The following is a 21,948-nucleotide window of genomic DNA, read 5'->3' as shown; positions in this document are numbered from 1 at the left end:
AGTATAGCAGAAGCCAGAGTCCTGGAACCAGACCAATGGACGCACTGCAAAAAGCATTTGTAAGTAAAGCTGCTGAGACAAAAGGGCGAACTGTGGGGTACACGGCTACACAATACAGCCTCCACAATAAGAACAAAAGGGTGTACTGTTGGGTACACGGCTACACAATACAGCTTCCACAATAAGAACAAAAGGGTGTACTGTGGGGTACAAGGCTACACAATACAGCTTCCACAATAAGAACAAAAGGGTGTACTGTGGGGTACACGGCTACACAATACAGCTTCCGCAATAAGAACAAAAGGGTGTACTGTGGGGTACACGGCTACACAATACAGCTTCCACAATAAGAACAAAACGGTGAACTGTGGGGTACACGGCTACACAATACAGCTTCCACAATAAGAATTTTTTTCATTTGGGAGAGATCTAATATATTTAAATGTTTTATTGTCTCCTAGTTTCCTTTATCTTGTCAGAAGGAACAAAGAGCACTACTAAACTCATTTTATGAAACCATAATCGACTTGATACCAAAACTGCATGAAGACATAACAAAAAAGGAAACTATAGTCCAGTCTCCTTAATGAACATAAATCAAAAAAATCTGCAGAAAATACTTGCAAACTGAATTCAGGAAAACATAACTTGATTTGCAATTCTTACTGCAGATAGAACCCTTTGCCAGATTGCTGAAACAAGTCACCAGACGCTGAGGGCCACTGCCTGCTGCTTGTTTACAGGAAAAGGGCTTATACACAGTTTAGGCTGAGTTTCATAAAAAAAAAAAAAAAAATCAGCTACTCTCTGCTGTGTCTGTATCCATGTTACAACACATAGTAGGGGAAGCCAGGAAATACATTCATGTATATAGATATATAGACTAATACATACTGTGATGAGAAGGACTCTTTGGAAGGAATCCCCAAGTCCATTATACATCAGTCCTGATGCTCCTGGAAAGGTTAAAAAAAATGAATAAAGGAATATAGGAGACATCTGTTTTATATTCAGTGTCTTATATTCTTTACTACAAATTTTAATTACATCATATGGCCACATGATGGCAACATGTTAACATATTTCCAGGCCCTTTACTATAATTGTGTTCGGGTTTTGCCTGTAAACTACTAGTTGACTTAACTTTATCTTTTCCTCTACTCTTTGGTTCTTGAATTATAAGAAATTCAGAATATATCAGAATTTTTGTCAGTTTTATATTAGAGAGTTGTGATGTCACTAAGGGATAGGAATTTTTCAACTTCTCTCAGTTTCTTGGGACCATTGTCCTATATGTAGTCAGTAACTCTCAAAATGTCATGTGCTAAGGAATATTTTAAAAGTACATATAATATTCAATCTCAAAAGAAGGGTTTTCGGGGCTGGCAAGATGGCTCAGTGGTTAAGAGCGCCGACTGCTTTTCCGAAGGTCCTGAGTTCAGATCCCAGCAACCACATGGTGGCTCACAACCACCCGTAACAAAATCTAACGCCTTCTTCTGGAGTATCTGAGGACAGCTACAGTGTACTTACATATAATAAATAAATAAATCTTTAAAAACAAAAAAAGAAGGGTTTTCTCCAATCATATCCATTAGTGTGTTGGGTTTAATTAGTCCTCAATATTTATTCTATGTGCTGAAATAGAAGTTCAGTGAACACTTGAACCAGGTAACTATATTTGTCAAGAAAAAAGACCAGTACTGTATGTTTAAAAAATTTTTTAATATACATGCAACAAATATAGTACATCAAGGCAACAAAATACAGATGGAAAGATAGACATAGCCAGCATTCTTTGTGGGGTTCTGAAAAATAAACAAACAGTACCACTGAAAATTAAAGACTGAGACACTGTTCACTCATGCAAGCATTACAAACTGCATTTAGCTCGAAACCAACTGCAGAAACTTGGGTTCCACAGTAGCAGATGAACTTTATATCAAGAGCTCCAATAATGGAGGGAAAGCCATGATCCTCAGGTGTCATGTCTCAGTCCACATTTTGCAGCAGGGATATGTCACAAACTAGTGCTTCTGTCGGACAGATCTGAAAAAGTGTACCAACTGGGGAATCTTGTATTCCCTTCTACTTTATAAAAATGTATGAAAAGATCTTACCAAGGTTTTATATCTGAAAAATCATAAATGACAGGTGAGAGCAGGCCGTGGTGGTAAAGCAGTAAACACTTTGACAGTTCTTAGGAAAGTAGAGATGTGCCCACGACCAGCCTAAATTCCCAATGTTTTCATGACCATCTAAGTCCTTATGCAGCCTGCTGCAGGCCTGCTGTCTTTATTTGCTATTCCTGACACTACTTAAACGTGGCTTTGGCCACTGTACACTTAATTTGGTGCACACAGATCAGAGCAGATGGAGGTGCTCTGTTTTAATGCATCAGCCTCAGGAAGAAAGCGCTCCGTTTGTTCTGAGTCATCCCATGCAATGTCTGTCATGAGCTTGCAGGCCTCCTTTGCCACAGAGATTAGTGTCTGCACTGCCTCACATGCGACACTGGTCATGTTACTATTGATTGATTCCACACCATGAGACTGTGCTCCAAGCACTTCCCAGAACCTCCCACCCCTACACTTTGGATATAAAGAGTGAACGCGTGAGTTCAGCACTCCCCAGGAAGCTTTAGGAGGGATGCACTTCCTACTTGTCACAGCTGCTAAGTTTAAATATAAAAATCAACAGACAAGAGTGAGCACTGTGGCCCCTTCATGAAACAGTATAGGAAATGTCTTTGGCACACTTGTTTTCCTCCTAGGACTCACTATAGAATACACACTTCATATGTGTTTATTTTAAATAGGGTGGAATTTTTAGGGACACATGTAGCTGTTTTAAAAATTGTAAAAAAAAAATTGAAACACAGCTCTTTTTAAAAAACCTGTTTTCCTATAGAAGTATAGTTTTATTTTTTAAACACTAAGATCAATTTGAAAAATGAGAAATCATGGCATAGTGGTAATGGCTATGAAACACCCAGTATGTAAGTAAGTCATTGTTGAACACAAGGAAAATAGCATTGTAGCTCCAATGTATATCCATAGTCAGACATCCTGGTTACTCTGCAGCTCTTTAAAAATGATTATCAAGTCATTCATTAAACTGGAAACTTCTGAGGTTAGTAACCCCTTGCCAACATTAGTTCTGAATTTTGAAATGTTTCCAATGTCTTAGGCATACCTGGGAAAAGAAGTCTAAGAGATGCATTCACTTTCTGATATATAAGATACTTTTCCTCCATACCTGACAAATCAAGTCAGCAACCGCCTAAAAAGGCACAATTCTACAAACTTTATGAAATGCTAAAAGTTGGTAGGTACCAACTGGTAAAAGGAAAGCTAAAGAGCCACTGTGTGGTTGTGGCTGGAGACTTCCCCTTACAGCATGGTACACAGACATCAGAGTGCAGGAAGTACTTCATGGAATTAGTTGCCTTTTGTGCAAATTTAACCACCAAATAAAGGAGCGAAAGAAACTGCTAAGCTTAAGTCTCTGGAGTAAAACCTGGACCTGGTCTCTGGACACCAAGACGCATCTAAACAAATATAAAAAATCAGCTGAATAACAACTATGTACAATTTATAATGAATTCAGACACTCTTTGTAAGATTTTTAAAGCCTAACCAACTTTAAACATCCTCAGTGACAAATGTAATATTTTAAAAAGAAAAATAGGGGATTACTATGTTTTCCCTCAGAAATTTACATGGGCTGGACTGAAATCTCCAAACAACAAAATGTCACGCATATACCAGAATATAAAATTTCAAAATCTCCCAGCAGCCAAACTTATGTAAACAGGATATTTACAATACAGAAACTTTGGGTTTTTACGTAGTCTTTCAGGATGGAGTCAGGCCTGGGCTTGTTATCTCCGTGGTGGGGCTTGCAAGGCAGTCGTTCGATTTTAGGCTTGTTAGGGACTTGTAACTTGCCACTGATGTCAGTGACCCACAAAGGCCAAGAAGTGAGGGAGTATCTTCTTTACCTGGACATTAAGACAAAAGCACACAAAAGTAACAGCTTTCATGAATCACTGCAAGACCAAAAAACCAGGAGAAACTCCCAGAGCTTCTGGAGTAGTGACGATGTATCGATGCGGCTAAACCTATTTTACCCGGCAGCAGCTTCTAATATCTCCTTTAAAAACATTAGTGTTTTTATGTTTCTCTTAAAACATCTTGGTATGGTAGTTTGAGATAACACATTTTGGAGTAAAAATGTAGTTTACCTTTTATTTACTGACTTATTTATTGTCTTTTTTTTTTTTTTTTTTTTTTTTGACACCCTGGGTGTCCTGGAGCTCACTATGTTTGACCAGGCTGGCCTCAAATTCAGAGATCACTGTACCTCTACCTCCCAAACTCAGGGATTAAAAGCAGGAGCCACCACGCCTTTCCTCCCTGTTTTTGAGAATATATTCACATTTTGTCACTCAGCAAAGAGAAAAGATATTCAACTAAATAAGAGTGACTGTGGCCAAAGCAGGGAGAATGAGGCTCCTGGACTTACATTACCAAGTGCGGAAGAACAAACTCACCCTCATCAGACATCACTCACCAGCTGACCATTGATTTTGTGTCTCCTCAGCACTGGGATCTGTGCTTTTAATTATAGCTTTGTTTCATAGCTTTATTTCTGGCGTGTGTGCCACAGAGTGTGTGGAAAGGCAACTTCCACTTTCCACTGAACATCTCCAATGAAGAGAGGACAGGAAGGAGTTCTAGAATTACACACTCGTGACTTGCCTGAGTGATACGGTAAGTTTTCAGCAACCTCAGCTATATGAAACCCCGTCTTAAAAAAATAAAATAAAAGATTCTAAGACTACTATGAGCAACTAAACCTTTATTCTTTTTTACAGGTAGACAAGAGAAAAAGACAATTTAAAAAAAATGTATGCTTAAAATCTAAAAGAAGCTATTTAAAAACCTTAAAAAGAGAAATAGGGAAGATAAATTGGTTTTTAATATAATCCAAAAGAATGGCATACTTAGAAATAAATAATAAAATAATTAGACAATTAAAAATTTGTACCATACGTATCTACTCTGGAGAGACTAGACAAATGCTACTCTCAGGCTCAATGAAAGAAACCTTCCCTTATGGTGAATGGAGTAATGCAGAGATCTGTAACAATACAAGATGTTGAGAGTAAAAAGAAGTAAGGGCTCAGCCCTGACTAAGACATTTGTACCACCACTTTTGTAATATTTTCAGAAGGGGGAGCACAAAACAAGTAAGAACCAAAGGCCTGTGAGATGCCAACTTCTATGCACAAACACGGTCTGAGCGATCATAAACTCAGAGCGACTGTGCCTACGTGCACTGGGCCCACACAACACTGGGGCGCCCTAACAGTCATAGTGAGGAAGGAGGGAGCTCACAGTGCTCATTTACTGCTGGGAAGAGAGTGACAGGGGATAGCACCCAGTGTATAGCCCCTGGTGAACACACAGACCACCTTAGTTAAATTCTGTGGGACACAAAACAAACAAGACTAATGAATATGAGGAAAACATTTATGAGGAAGAAGAGGGGCTTGCAAGTATGGGAGGGAAATGAGAGGCTGAAGGAAACCAGAATGCATTAAAACATGTGTGACATGTCATGAACACAACTTAATTATTCTTAATGTTTATCTATTTGAATATGTGCATGTGTGTACATATGTGGACATGTCTGTAATCCCAGACTCTAGAGGCAGAGTTAAAAGGGTTACATGTTTAAAGCCAGGGTGGGCAATATAACACTTTGTTCTTAAAGCCCAGATATGTTAATCTGCTCACAAATACCAATGTCATTTCCTTACTGTCTTAGGGTTCCTATTGCTGTGATGAAACACCATGACCAAGAAGCAAGTTGGGGAGGAAAGGTTTTATTCAGCTTATACTTCCACATCATAGTTCATCATTGAAGGAAGTCCAGGTAGTAACTCAAAACAGGGCAGGAACCTGGAGGCAGGAGCTAATGCAGAGGCCATGGAGGGGTGCTGTTTACTGGCTTGCTCCCCATGACTTGCTCGGGATGTTGCCACCCACAATGGGCTGGGCCCTCTTCATCAATCACTAATTGAGAAATGTCCCTAGGCTTGCCGACTGCCCAAACTTACAGAGGCTTTTCTTACTGCGGTTCCCTACTCTCGAATGACTTTAGCTTGTGTCAGGTGGATGTAAAATCAGCCAGCACACTACCTTCACCAATGAAATTCAATGAGTCTTGCTTTCCATCTCCTTCTTGTGAGTGGCTGGGATCCAATGAGGCCTGAGAAAGGCTAACTTCTGCTGATAACTGGTCAAGGCTTTGGTAACTTTTACTGAAAATAAGGATAAAAACATTATTGTAATTTCTTCTCACAAAAGAGAATATCTTTTGATAAACATCAATGGTTTATAATGCATTAAAATTGTGACTAATTTTCTCATGCCTTCCCTGAATTTGCCTTTATTATCGTTTATGTGTGATTTCCATTATACTTTTCTCCTTACCTATTTTGGAAGCTTATCTAGTTTGTTCATTGAAAAACAGAAAAGAAAAATTATTTTTCAAGCAAATCAACATTATCAAATTAATTATTTATTATCCAGACAACTAAAATAGGAACTTCTAATTAGGTTATTATAGTTTTAAAGTAGGAGCAGAAAAACCTAAGGAATATTACCAATAAAGAAACAAATGGTATAATTTAATAATGACCTATCATTTCTAGTACTTCAGGATTCCTTAGTGCCTTGAAATACTCACTGACAGCTGATATTCAACAAAAACAATTATAAATCACTATAATGTAAAAGTTTTAAATTTTAGACTAATAAATATTTATTATATTAATATACCATCAAGATAATTAATCCCCTTCCCTGTTTTAAGACCTTTTGTATTATGCTAATTGCTTAGATTAATTATATCAGAGGATATTTCAGTTAGAAGTAAAAGGTTAACAAACGCTTACTATTAATCTCTCCTCAAATCCGGTTTTCAGGATAAGGCTAATAAAAAGATATATTCAGGTTTGGTGTCCTTTGCACTTCATGAAAATTGGAGTTGATCATCATTTAATGATAAAAGTGGCAGTAGACAAAGGAAAGTAGGCTTTTCAAGCTGAATGTCTTTCATTAGATATTCAGATCCTACATAAATCCACAGATACATATTTTATAATAATATTTACAAGAAAGCACACATGAAGCAAATGATCTCCTTCATGGTTGTCTGCATATGTATAACATGGGTAGACCTGGTCTCAGATCTGCAAAGGTACATACATTAAAAATGCTTCAAAATGCTGGGTTTAGTGGTGCATTGCCTTTAATCTCTGCACTTGGGAGGCAGAAGCAAGTGGATTTCTGTGAGCTCAAGGCCAGCTTGTTTTATATAGCAGGTCCACCTAGAGCTACACAGTGACATCCTGTCTCATGGAAAAAGTTTTGAATACTTATGCCCAGATATTGTCTTGTGCTAGCCTGGACTCCTAACTAAAATGAGGAGGAAATGGAAAAATATTTCTTTACTAAAAAGTAGATTGTATTTTAATAATAACAATTTGAAAATTATATTAATAATAACTAAACCATAACAACAAAAAGCAGAGATAAATAAGTTTACTAAAATAGTAATTACTTTAAATTAGTTGGTATTTATTTCCCATCAATATTATTAAGGTAAAATTTTATAGGCTTCCACAGTGATAGAATACATTTATCAGGAATCCACTTTGTGTGTCTCTGAAATGCAAAATGAAATGGCAGAATGCCTTTACTAACAGTGCAAACAGTACTCTCAATTTATAGCTTCTCAAATGTTTGTATATAAAAACCCTTTATTTTAAATCAGTTCAATTTTGATAAAGCATATACTTAATGAGCTATATGCTATACAATAAAGTGAAACCCAATAATTATAATGCACTTGGTACATGCTAAAACATAGTGCTATCCATTTAAATTATAAACATATATGACTCACATGTATATAAGTATATATACACATATAAAACTTACTCAATATTTGAAAGTACCTTAGGAAATTAGACCATTACCTCTTTAACTTTGTTGAAAGGTCACATAGCCATTGGGCCTTGGACTGACCTGTTTTCCCAGCTACTTCACCTCCACGCTAGCATCAGAAGGAAAGATCTGCCTTCTTGTTTTATTAAATCTCCTCAAAGAGCAGTTTCATTTGCTGAAACAGATCCTGAGAACTATATTCAATTATTCTGTTCTTGTAAATTTCACTTGGTTTTCATTAAAATCGTTTATCCTTAGTTTTAGAGGACAGTAAAAACATGGGCTTTTGGTGTGTGTGTATGTGTGTGTCTGTACCTGTGCACAAATAGGCACCAGAGTAGGCCTTCACATATGTTTTTCTATAGACCTCTCCACCTTACTAGTAGAGACCAGCTTTCTCTCTGAAATGGGGGCTTGCTTTTTCAGAGAAACCGACTCTTGAAATCCCTCCCCACCCTATCCTTAGGGTTACAGATATAAGCAACCATGTCCAGTTTTCAACATGGGTGCTAGAGATCCAAACTTAGGCCCTCAGGCTTACAGACCAAGTACTTTTATCCACTAAGCCATTTTCCTAGCCTTAGAACACAGGACACTACTGAATAATTTTAGACATTTCATCACAAATTATTTTCTATGTTCAATTTGTAGAATTCTTGCTTTTAAACTGGTGAATTGAGTTTCTGACACTTTTTCATCATAAAAAATGTGTTAATATTTTTAATTTAAATATTATATGAAGAAACATTTAAAAACAAGATACTCATAATCAAAACGCAGAAATTTATTGAATCCTGTGGTATATTACAATAGCTTCCAGGACTGCAGCTTACTAGAGGGAGAAAGTGTTGAAAGAGATCCCAAGGATAACTGCTGTGTGAGCTTCCCACATAGCTCAGGTCCAGAAGGACACTTGAAAATCCAAATTGAGGCTAAACCTTTTCTTTAGTTTTTCACAGTTAGCAACAATCCTTGAGTCCAACGTTTCTACTTAATCAAATGAAATGAAAGTAGAAACAGAATTTGGAAGCAACGATGTTTTAAAACAAAAACAAATATTTCATCCTGAAATTAAACACTTTAATAATAAGACCTTATGATACACTCCACCTCCCTTATTGAAGATGAAGACAAGCCTACTAACAGAAAAGAGACCAGCTTCAGATATTAAAGAATAGGGTTTAGATTATATAATCCTACCTGATTTCCATTAAGACTCATTCTCATAAATATTTGTAGGTTTGTAGTAAGCTGTCTATAGGAGCTGTCTCATTAAAAAGTCAAAGCTAAGTCCTGAGAATCCTAGACACAATAACATCATGGGATTGAAATGTATCCACTGAGGAAAGACAGGGAGAGAGGGACCTGAGAGGAGCAGAGAAAATGGGAGAGCGAGAGGAGGTGGGGGAATGAGAATGAACATTAGAAATGGGTAATAAGAAGGGAGCCATCTTGGGTCCCAGATCCTTCAGAGACTAGTCTGCTCAGGTGAGAGTGTGGACTACAGAAGCTACACAGCTTCTGGGGCAGACCCAGTTTCAGGCTCCAGACATCCAGGAGCTTTCCCTGCCAGAGGAGAGGTGTCCCCCCAGGAGGGCTCTGCTGGAGCAGGTAAGGGAGACATCTTGGGTCCTGGGTCCCTCAGAGACTAGTCTGCACAGGTGAGAGTGTGGAGCTTCTGGGACAAGCAGAAGCAACACAGCTTCTGGGACAGACCCCGTTTTGGGCTCCAGACATCCAGGCACCTTCCACGCCAGAGGAGAGGTGTCTACCCCAGAGGGCTCTGACCACAGGAGCAGATGAGAGAGCGATCTTGTGTTCCGTGTCCCTTGGAGACTAGTCTGTGCAGGTGAGCGTGCAGACTGCAGAGACAACACATCTTGTGGGACAGTTCCTGTTTCGTGCCTTCATCTTCAGCCAGGTGGCAGGTCTGAATGCCAGATATCTGTGCACCTTCCCTGCAAGAGGAGAGCTTGTCTGCAGAGAGTGTTCTGACCACTGAGAATCAAGAGACAGCTAGACTCCCAGGTCTGCTGACAGAGGCTAAAAGAATCACAGGAGGAACAAGTTCCAACCAGAGACAACTATAACATATAACTCCAGAGATTACCAGATGGCGAAAGGCAAACGTAAGAATCTTCCTAACAGAAACCAGGACCACTCACCATCATCAGAACACAGCACTCTCACCTCAGCCAGTCCTGGATATCCCAACACACCCAAAAAGCAAGATTCAGATTTAAAATCATATCTCATGATGCGGGTAGAGGACTTTAAGAAGGGCATTAATAATTCACTTAAAGAAATCCAGGAAAACACTGCTAAACAGGGAGAATTCTTTAAAGAAATACAGGAAAACACAACCAAACAGGTGATGGAATTGAACAAAACCACCCAAGACCTAAAAAGGGAAGTAGAAACAATAAAGAAAACCCAAAAGGAGACAACGCTGGAGATAGAAACCCTAGGAAAGAAATCTGGAACCATAGATGCGAGCATCATCAGCAGAATACAAGAGATGGAAGAGAGAATCTCAGGTGCAGAAGATTCCATAGAGAACATGGGCACAACAATCAAAGAAAATGCAAAATGCAAAAAGGTCCTAACTTAAAACATCCAAGAAATACAGGACACAATGAGAAGACCAAACCTATGGATAATAGGAGTAGAGAATAAAGATTTTCAACTAAAAGGGCCAGCAAATATCTTCAACAAAATTATAGAAAAGAAAAAAAAACTTCCTAAACCTAAAGAAAGAGATGCTCATGAACATATAAGAAGCCTACAGAACTCCAAATAGACTGGACCAGAAAAGAAATTCCTCCCAACACATAATAATCAAAACAACAAATGCACTAAATAAAGACAGAATATTAAAAGCAGTAAGGGGAAAAGGTCAAGTAACATATAAAGGCAGGCCTATTAGAATTACATCAGACTTTTCACCAGAGACTATGGAAGCCAGAAGAGCCTGGACAGATGTTATGCAGACCCTAAGAGAACACTAATGCCAGCCCAGGCTACTATACTCAGCCAAACTTTCAATTACCATAGATTGAGAATAGATTCTCCATAGATGGAGAAACCAAAGTATTCTATGACAAATTCAAATTCACACAAAATCTTTCCACAAACCTAGCCCTTCAAAGGATAATAAAGATAAAACACCAACACAAGGTCGGAAACTACACCCTAGAAAAAGCAAGAAAGTAATCCTTTAACAAACCTAAAAGAAGACAGCCACAAGAACAAAATCCCAACTCTAACAACAAAAATAACAGGAAGCAACAATTACTTTTCTTTAATATCTCTTAACATCAATGGGCTCAATTCCCCAGTAAAAAGACATACAGACTGGCTACACAAACAGGACCCAACATTTTGCTCCTTACAGGAAACCCACCTCAAGGATAAAGACAGACACTACCTCAGAGTAAAAGGCTGGAAAACAATTTTCCAAGCAAATGGTCTGAAGAAACAAGCTGGAGTAGCCATTCTAATATCGAATAAAATCGACTTCCTGTAGCCTCCCCTCCCCAGCCTGAAACCTGCTTGCTCAGAGGTGGAGCTTGCTGCTCCATCGTTCTGCCATGCCCACTGCTGGAACCTGCCACTTTGCTGTTCCGAAGCCATCATGTGTTCAGCTGCAATCTTACTCCAAGGTTATTTGGCGGGAATTGGGCCTCTCCCCCTCCTTCATAACTGAGTGTCGGAATAGTAAAATTGAAACTTGAGCAGAGCCTTGTCTTGGTTCCGTCTTTATCTCGTGCCACCTAGTCCCCTCTTCTCTTCCAGGTTTCTAAGATGCCTTTCCAGACTAGAATCCAGACATGTGAGCCGCTGGCCGGACACAACAACTTCCAACCCAAAGTTATCAAAAAAGACAAGGAGGGGCACTTCATACTCATCAAAGGTAAAATCTACCAAGATGATCTCTCAATTCTAAATATCTATGCTCCAAATACAAGGGCAACCCCATTCATTAAAGAAACGTTAGTAAAGCTTAAAGCACACATTGCACTTCACACAATAATAGTGGGAGAATTCCACACACCACTCTCACCAATGGACAGATCCTGGAAACAGAAACTAAACAGAGACACATGGACACTAACAGAAGTTATGAAATAAATGGATTTAATAGATATCTACAGAACATTTTATCCTAAAACAAAAGGATATACCTTCTTCTCAGCGCCACATGGTACCTCCTCCAAAATTGACCATATAATTGGTCACAAAACAGGCCTCCACAGATACAAAAATATTGAAATTATCCCATGCATGCTATCTGATCACCACGGACTAAGGTTGAACTTCAATAACAACATAAATAATAGAAAGCCAAAATTCACGTGGAAACTGAACAACACTCTACTCAAGGATTCCTTGGTCAAGGAAGAAATAAATAAAGAAATTAAAGACTTTTTAGGGTTTAATGAAAATGAAGCCACAACATACCCAAACTTATGGGACACATGAAGGCAGTCCTAAGAGGAAAACTCATAGCCCTGAGTGCCTCCAAAAAGAAACTAGAGAGAGCATACACTAGCAGCCTGACAGCACACCTAGAAGCCCTAAAACTAAACGAAGCAAATTCACCCAAGAGGCATAGACGGCAGGAAATAATCAAACTCAGGGCTGAAATCAACCAAGTGGAAACAAAAAGAACTATTCAAAGAATCAACCAAACCAGGAGCTGGTTCTTTGAGAAAATCAACAAGATAGATAAACCGTTTGTCAGACTAACTAGAGGGCACAGGGGCAATATCCTAATTAACAAAATCAGAACTGAAAAAAGGAGACATAACAACAGAACCTGAGGAAATCCAAAACATCATCAGATCCTACTACAAAAGGCTATACTCAACAAAAGTAGAAAACCTGGATGAAATGGACAACTTCCTAGACAGATACCAGGTACCAAAGTTAAATCAGGATCAGATTAACGATCTAAACAGTCCCATTTCCCCTAAAGAAATAGAAGCAGTCATCAATAGTCTCCCAACCAAACAAACAAACAAAAAAAAATCCCAGGAACATATGGGTTTAGAGCAGAGTTCTATCAGACCTTCAAAGAAGACCTAATTCCAACTCTTCTCAAACTATTCCACAAAACCGAAACAGAAGGTACTCTACCCAATTCATTCTATGAAGCCAGAATTACTCTGATACCTAAACCACACAAAGATCCAACAAGGAAAGAGAACTTCAGACCAATTTCCCTTATGAATATCGATGCAAAAATACTCAATAAAAATCCTTGCAAACCGAATCCAAGAACACATTAAAACGATCATCCATCCTGACCAAGTAGGCTTCATCCCAGGGATGCAGGGATGGTTTAATATACGGAAATCCATCAACGTAATCCACTATATAAACAAACTCAAAGACAAAAACCACATGATCATCTCGTTAGATGCTGAGAAAGCATTTGACAAAATCCAACACCCCTTCATGATACAAGTCTTGGAAAGATCAGGAATTCAAGGCCCATACCTAAACATGATAAAGGCAATCTACAGCTAACCAGGGCAATCTCGAAGCAATCCCACTAAAATCAGGGACTAGACAAGGCTGCCCACTTTCTCCCTACCTATTCAATATAGTACTTGAAGTTTTAGCCAGAGCAATTCAACAACCAAAGGAGATCAAGGGGATACAACTTGGAAAGGAAGAAGTCAAAATATCACTATTTGCAGATGATATGACAGTATACAGAAGTGACCCCAAAAATTCCACCAGAAAACTCCTAAACCTGATAAACAACTTCAGTGCAGTAGCTGGATATAAAATTAACTCAAACAAATCAATGGCCTCTCTCTACACAAAGAATAAACAGACTGAGAAAGAAATTAGGGAAACAACACCATTCACAATAGTCACAAATAATATATAATACCTTGGTGTGACTATAACTAAGGAAGTGAAAATCTGTATGATAAGAACTTCAAGTCTCTGAAGAAAGAAATTAAAGAAGATCTCAGAAGATGGATAGATCTCCCATGGTCATGGATTGGCAGGATTAATATATTAAAAATGGCTATCCTGCTGAAAGCAATCTACAGATTCAATGCAACCCCCATCAAAATTACAATTCAATTCTTCACTGAGATAGAAAGGGCAATTTGCAAATTCATCTGGAATAATAAAAAAACTAAGATAGCAAAAACTATTCTCAACAATAGAAGAACCTCTAGTGGAATCACCATGCCTGACATTAAGCTGTACTACTGAGCAATTGTGATAAAAACTGCATGGAACTAGTACAGTGACAGACATGTAGGTCAATGGAATAACATTGAAGACCGAGAAATGAATCCATACATCTATGGTCACCTGATCTTTGACATGCGAGCTAAAACCATCCAGTGGAAAAAAGTCAGCATTTTCAACAAATGGTGCTTGCATAACTGGCAGTTATCACGTAGAAGAATGCAAATTTACCCATTCTTATCTCTTTTGTACAAAGATCAAGTCTAAGTGGATCAAAGACCTCCACCTAAAACCAGAGACACTGAAATTAATAGAGGAGAAAGTGGGGGAAAAGCCTTGAAGATATGGGCACAGGGGAAAAATTCCTAAACAGAACAGCAATGGCTTGTACTAGAAGATCAAGACTTGACCAATGGGACTTCATAAAATTGCAAAGCTTCTATAAGGCAAAAGGCACTGTCAATAATACAAAAAGGCCACCAACAGTTTGGGAAAGGATCTTTACCAATTCTACATCTGATAGGGGACTAATATCCAATATGTACAAATAGCTCAAGAAGCTAGACTCCAGAAATTCAAATAACCCCATTAAAAAATGGGGTTCATAGCTAAACAAAGAATTCTCACCTGAGGAATACCAAATGGCTGAGAAGCACCTGAAAAAATGTTCAACATCCTTAATCATCAGGGAAATGCAAATCAAAACAACCCTGAGATTCCACCTCACACCAGTCAGAATGGCTAAGATCAAAAATTCAGGTGACAGCAGATGCTGACGAGGATGTGGAGAAAGAGGAACACTCCTCCATTGTTGGTGGGATTGCAAGCTTGTACAACCACTCTGGAAATCAGTCTGGCAGTTCCTCAGAAAATTGTACATACTACTACTAGTATATCTAGCAATACCTCTGCTGGGCATATACCCAGAAGAAGTTCCAACTGGTAATAAGGACACATGCTCCACTATGTTCATAGCAGCCTTATTTATAATATCCTGAAGCTGGAAACAACCTAGATGTCCCTCAACAGAGGAATGGATACAGAAAATGTGGTACATTTACACAATGGAGTACTACTCAGCTATTAAAACCAATGTATTTATGAAATTCTTGGACAAATGGATGTATCTGGAGGATATCATCCTTAGTCAGATAACCCAATCACAAAAGAAGTCATCAGATAAGCCGGGCAGTGGTGTCACATGCCTTTAACCCCAGCACTTGGGAGGCAGAGGCAGGAGGATTTCTGAGTTTGAGGCCAGCCTGGTCTACAGAGTGAGTTCCAGGACAGCCAGGGATACACAGAGAAACCCTGTCTCGAAAAACCAAAAAAAAAAAAAAAAAAAGAAGTCATCAGATATATACTCACTGATAAGTGGATATTAGCCCAGAAACATAGAACACTGAAGAAACAACTTGCAAAACACAAGAAAATCAAGAAGAAGGAAGACCAACATGTGGATACTTCATTCCTTCTTAGGATAGGGAAGAGAATACCCAGGGAAGGAGTTACAGAGAAAAAGTTTGGAGTTGAGACGAAAGGATGGACCATTCAGAGACTACCCCACCCGGGGGTCCATCCCATAATCAGCCACCAAACCCAGTCACTATTGCATATGCCAGCAAGATTTTGATGAAGGAACCCTGGTATAGCTGTCTCATATGAGGCTATGCCAGTGCCTGGCAAATACAGAAGTGGAGTCTCACAGTCATCTATAAGATGGAACACAGGACCCCCAATGGAGAAGCTAGAGAAAGCACCCAAGGAGCTAAAGGGATCTGCAACCCTATAGGTGGAACAACATTATGAACTAAGCAGTACCCCGGAGCTCTTGACTCTAGCTGCATTATGTATCAGAAGATGGCCTAGTCGGCCATCACTGGAAAGAGAGGCCCCTTGGTCTTGCAAACTTTATATGCCCCAGTACAGGGGAATGCCAGGGCCAAGAAGTGGGAGTGGGTGGGGCGGGGAGGGTATAGGAAACTTTTGGGATAGCATTTGAAATTTGAAATGTATATAAAGAAAATATCTAATAAAGTTTCCCTGCACCAAAAAAAAAGGAAAAAAGATAAAGAAAAGAAAAAAGAAATGTATCCACAGAGATACCCAAACTATATATTGCTATTTCTCAGAACAGAATGTCTATAAAGTAAGTAGTTTAAGTATATAAAAAAATAAGAACCCAAAACAGCATATTTTCTGACAACACAAAAACCTGTAGTTTAATAAATTTCACTATGTTAAATTTAATTTAAACTTATAAGAATGGTATCATATGTCACTGGTAGTCTTATCTCAGTCAATTATTAGAACAAATGATATCATTTTATAGTATATTTTTGCTTAAAAGATGTTCTAAAGTCAGTAATTCCTATTATCTGGTAGTCATTGTGTGATACACAGAGGGAAGTAAGTATTATCCACAGGGAGAAAGTCTGTGCAAGATCACTGCAGGCCACAGACTCAGAGAGGCTAAGTGTCAGGAGGGCTCCAGGCGGGAAGCATGGATCTCCCTGTGAAGGGAACTAGAATAGATTTTCCAGGTATCCTGGAAATAAATGGGGGTGGGAACAGGAGGGATCAAGTGGGGGAAGGGGGGGTGGAGGGAGAGGGTATAGAGAGACAACTTTCCAGTTGTAGGCATTTAGGGACTATATGGAAACCTAGTGTAGTGAAAACTTCCTGGTACTTATGAGGGAGGCCTAATAATGGAGGAAATGGGACTTGAACAAGCCATCTTCTGTAACTAGGCAAGGCTTCCAGTGGTGGGACTGGGACATCAACCAAGCCACAAAACCTTTGAATTATAACCTGTCCTGCCTGCAAGATGGATTGGGACAATGGTGGCTCAGAACTTGTGGGAATGGCTAACCAATGACTGATCTAACTTGAGGCCCAAGCTATGAGAGGGCATCTGTGCCTGACACTGCTTAGAGGGCCAGGAAATGGAAGCTGGATAGCCCAGAGACCTAAAAGTATACTGGCACCTGGCCTAGTTGTCATCCAACAGGCTTCCTTTTGCAGCTGATGGGAGCAGATGAAGAAAGCCACCGGGAAAGTCAAACACTGGGTGGAGCTTGAGGAACCCCATAGAAAAGGGGAAGAAGCATTGTAGGAGCAGAGAAGTTAGGACACCAGAAGAACATGGCCAACAGAATCAACTAAGCAAGGACCATAGTGGCTCACAGAAACTGAAGACAGAGCATGTATATATAGGTCTGCACTAGGTCCTCTGTATATACAGTGCAGTTGTTTAGCTGGGGGTTTCGTGGGAATTCTAACAGTGGGAATGGGGCTGTCTCTCACTTTTGCCTGCTCTTGGGACACCTTTCCTCCGACTGGATTGCCTTGTTTAGCCTTGATGTGAGGGTTTGTGCCTACTCTTATTGTATCTTATTATACTATGTATGGTTGATATCCCTGAGAGGCCTGCTCTTTTCTTTTTCTTTTTTTTTTTTTTCCCAGAGCTGAGGACCGAACCCAGGGCCTAGTGCTTGCTAGGCAAGCGCTCTACCACTGAGCTAAATCCCTGCTCTTTTCTGAAGGAAAATGGAGGAGCGGTGGATCTGGGGGAGAGGGAAGGTCAGGGGCTAGGAACTTGGAAGAGAGAAGGGAGAGGGGGCTGTGGTTGGCTGCATTGTATGAGAGAAGAATAAAGAACACAAAGAAAAAGAAAGAAGTTGTGTGCATAATATTCACAGGCATACATGCACATGGAGACAAAGAAGCTAATTTTCTCTTTCTTTTCCCATAGGGATATGTTTAATAATAAAGCTGTAGAGGCTGCAGAGATGCTCAGCTGTAAAGAGCATTGGCTGTTCTTCCAGAGGATCCAGGTTCAGTTCCCAGCATCCACATGGCAGCTCACAACGGTCTGTAACTCCAGTTTCATGGGATCACACAGACACACATGCACACAATGTGCACAAAATATAATAAAATAAAATTACATTTATAAAAAAATACAATTGTCATTTGCTATAGCAGAGTGTCTACAGACTCTTAATCTACTCTAATTAACATAGGGATACAGGGGAAACTTGATAGAAGACAATCCATATGACTTAGGTTAAGTTTCAACATACACGTTCTGAAATATTTTTGGAGCCTTGGTGCCTTAGAGATCATAATTCCACAAATATTCAAAAAACACACATGGGAAGAATCCTAAATCATGTAAAGTAGGAGCTCTCTTGCAGACGCCCCGAGTTTGGTTCCCAGCATCTATGTAGACTGCCTCCCAATAAATCACCTTAACTCAGGGGATCTGACCCCACAGATTCCTTATACACCTGCTCTCAAATACTATTACATTCCCCCACGCAACACACACAAGTTTAAAAAACAAACATTTTAAAAGAGAAAAAAAAAGCCGTAAAAACCTCTTTAGACCATGAAAACCATAGTAAGTCAGGCTGTCAGAACTGCAATTTGAGTGGCAGCCAAATTGAGAGCCAATGATACATGAAGGATTAAAAAGCTTATGAAGGGCAGGTGAGTGTGGCTCAGCAGGCACAGGTACTTGTCACCAAGCCTGGAAACCGGACTGGCAGGAAGAGAGAACTCACTCCCACACATATACCCATACAAGCTAAACAAATGCAAAGTAAATAAGTAACAAATAAACAAATGTTTAAAAAAGAGAATAAGAGGAAAATTGAAAGCTGATGCTGATGAGTGTGAACTTTTGGGATAAGAATGAGTGAGGGAGATAACGCTTTAACCAGATAAATCTAGAAGCTCAGGTGATGTAAACGTCATGTATAAAAGGATAGGAAAACAAAACTGTGCTGGTTTGAGTAGTTACAGCCTCCACAGATTTATGTGTTTAAATGCTTGGACACAGGGAGTGGCACATAGGGTGTGGCCTTATTGGAGGAGGTGTGGCCTCGGTGGAGGAAGTTTATCATTGTGTGTCACATATACTCAAGGTATGCCACTGTGGTACACAGTCTCCTTCTGCTGCCTTTGGATCTAGATGTAGAATTCTCAGCTCCTTCTTCACTGCCATGCCTGCCTGGACACTGCCATGATTCCCACCATGATGATAATGGACTAAACCTCTGAACCTGTAAGCCAGTTCCAATTAAATGTTGTCTTTTACAAGAGTTGCCTTGGTCATAGTATCTCTTCACAACAATGGAAACCCTAAGATAAAACTTACAGGAAACAAAAATTAAACACTCATTGCTGTGTTATGAAAATATACCTAATATGTTTAGTTCTTATTGAGATTTTACTGTGTTTTGCCTCTGCCTCTCAAGTGTTGGAACTAAAGGCATGCACCATCACACCTGGCTTTATCAATTTTTACCACATTGCCATGTGTGAAATAAAAACAAAAAAAGATTTTACATCTGGCATGGCTTATATTGCTATGTCTATTTAACAAATAAACTAGTAGTATATTTAAAGTTTAATAAACAGTATAACTAATAGAAATAAATTTCAGATGTGTTCTGTAAGGGGTCCTTCTGTGGTTGCAGATCTTAACCCAGTTATCCAGTAGCTTAATATAAAAATATAATTTCTAAATGTAAATTAAATATAAAAATAAGATAAGTCAAGGCGCCATTACTTCTTTTGGTTTCTAGTAACGAAGTGTAAGTTGGTTTCTAGTCACACTTATACCTACCTTAGGCCTGTACGTTTTAGTAACAAGCTAATACTCAGCCAACCCAAAGGGCCAACTTGTCACATCAGCCCCAAAGAAGAGCCATGCCTCTTCCCTCTGTGACAGCCACCAGAAGATGCTTTTGCTCTGCTTTCTGCTTCCTTTAGAGAACTTGTGCTCTGCAGTGGGTAGGTCTCAGAACTTGTTCTCAGTGCTGCCTGATTTACACATTTGCTAGTAGCTTAAATAAGCACTGTTAAGCCCAACTTGTCCCGAGCCTTCTCTCTTTTTTTTTTAAATTAATTTATTTTTTACACTCCACATTCCATTCCCCAACCCCCCCCCAGCCCCTTCCCGATCCACCCTTCACACACACACACACACACACACACACACACACACACACACACACACACACACACCGCCGTCTCCACGTGGATGCCCCCACCCCCCACCCCACCTGGCTTCTAAACTCCCTGGGGCCTCCAGTCTCTTGAGAGTTAGGTGCATCATCTCTGAATGAACACAGACCCAGAAGTCCTCTACTGTATGTGTGTTGGGGGCCTTCTATCAGCTGGTGTATGCTATCTGTTTGGTGGTCCAGTGTCTGAGAGATCTTGGGAGTCCAGATAAATTGAGACTGCTAGTTCTCCTACAGGGTAACCCTTCTTCTCAGCTTCTTTTAGCCTTCCCTAATTCAACAACAGGGGTCAGCAGCTTCTGCCCATTGGTTGGGTGCAAATATATGCATCTGACTCTTTCAGCTGCTTGTTGGGTCTTCTGGAGGGCAGTCATGCTAGGTCCCTTTTTGTGAGTGCTCCATAGCCTCAGTAATAGTGTCAGGCCTTGGGACCTCCCCTTGAGCTGGATCCCAATTTGGGCCTGTCGCTGGACCTTCTTTTCCTGAGGCTCCTCTCCATTTCCATCCCTGTAATTCTTTCAGACAGTTTTAGATTAGCTGGTAGGATAATTTCACAGAGCTTTGGCCATTGTACCCCTTTTGCAGGAGAAACTTACTAACACCAAAACTACTGCATTGTAGGGCCAGCTACAGAGGTGACAATACTCATTTAAAGAGACCTAGCCACCCCCATAATCTGTAGGTTATCATAAATGATGCAAATGTCTGCTTAGTTTTAAACATTATTTATAGAACGCTCCCTATCCCGAAAACCCAGACCTATATGTTTAAATGAAGTAGTTGGAATTACATACTCAGAAGGATAAGTCAATTTTCTATAAGACTCAGAGAGCAGATCTTGGAATGTGAGATTGGCATACATAAGACTAGCGAAAAATATGTCAACTATTCATACTCATTGAGAAGCTATTAAGTACAAGATGATGCATTTGACCCTTAGGCCCTACTCTCAGTATTGTACATACAAAAAGAGAGAGTTAAGGGAAGGAAGCATCACTCAGTGTCACACAGTAACCAATTATTAGTGGCTACTGACAATACTGCATTTGACCTCCAGGTCCAGAATCCTCCATACTAAACCACACCTAGACAGGCTTTGCTCAGGGATAGCAGGCTCATCTAAAAATAGCAAGAACATATGAGGACAAGTCAGGTGAATGAGAGAATTCTAGAGAAGGATATTTTCCTTTCTCAGCTGATGTGTGTGAATCAAGAAGCACAACTTTAAACTCATGCTGAGCAGGGGAACAAGGCTGTTCCGTTGCCTTTAAGACTGTAATCACTTGGAGTGCTGCAATGTTGCTTTGTAACATTATGCATGCAGATGTAAAATAGCAATAGATATTCCACTTACGGTTCTTTATTTTTTATTTGTCACTAGCTGTCCACGTTTTTGGTTTTGTGCGTGTGTGTGTGTGTGTGTGTGTGTGTGTGCATGGCTAAGACAGACACACTTTGGGTTCTTCATTGACTCCTCTATAGGTATCTCTGTGGGTAGGTAAAAGTATACATCTTCTGGCTAAAATATTTTACTTTTTTTTTTTACCGTTTCACAATGAAGTGGATGTTGTGAAGAAAGTCTTTGATTTTGCAGATTTAATATAGTCACAATGTGTATCTGTTCATGTTTATGTGAGTGCGTTTCAGTACTCATGGGTACTCTCATGGGTGGT

General features: G+C 39.5%; 1 protein-coding gene across 4 annotated transcripts in view; it reads right to left on the bottom strand.

The window, feature by feature from the left end:
• Positions 1-1,706: 1,706 nt before the first annotated feature.
• Rundc3b (RUN domain containing 3B) overlaps positions 1,707-21,948 on the bottom strand; it is a 126,078-nt gene continuing 105,836 nt past the window's right edge. For all 4 annotated transcript variants that reach the window (XM_085836480.1, XM_021163318.3, XM_021163319.3 and 1 more), the window contains 2 exons: positions 6,210-6,331; positions 1,707-4,003 (listed from right to left, as the gene is read on the bottom strand). In XM_085836480.1, coding sequence (XP_085692606.1) covers positions 3,858-4,003; positions 6,210-6,331 — 268 coding nt within the window. In that variant the 3' untranslated portion in view covers positions 1,707-3,857. The remainder of the gene's footprint in view (positions 4,004-6,209; positions 6,332-21,948) is intronic.

This window comes from Mus caroli, unplaced genomic scaffold (genome assembly GCF_978045245.1).
Source record: "Mus caroli unplaced genomic scaffold, Mus_caroli_1 scaffold_4, whole genome shotgun sequence".
Classification (NCBI taxonomy): domain Eukaryota; kingdom Metazoa; phylum Chordata; class Mammalia; order Rodentia; family Muridae; genus Mus; species Mus caroli.
This window is presented reverse-complemented; position numbering and strand designations above follow the sequence as displayed.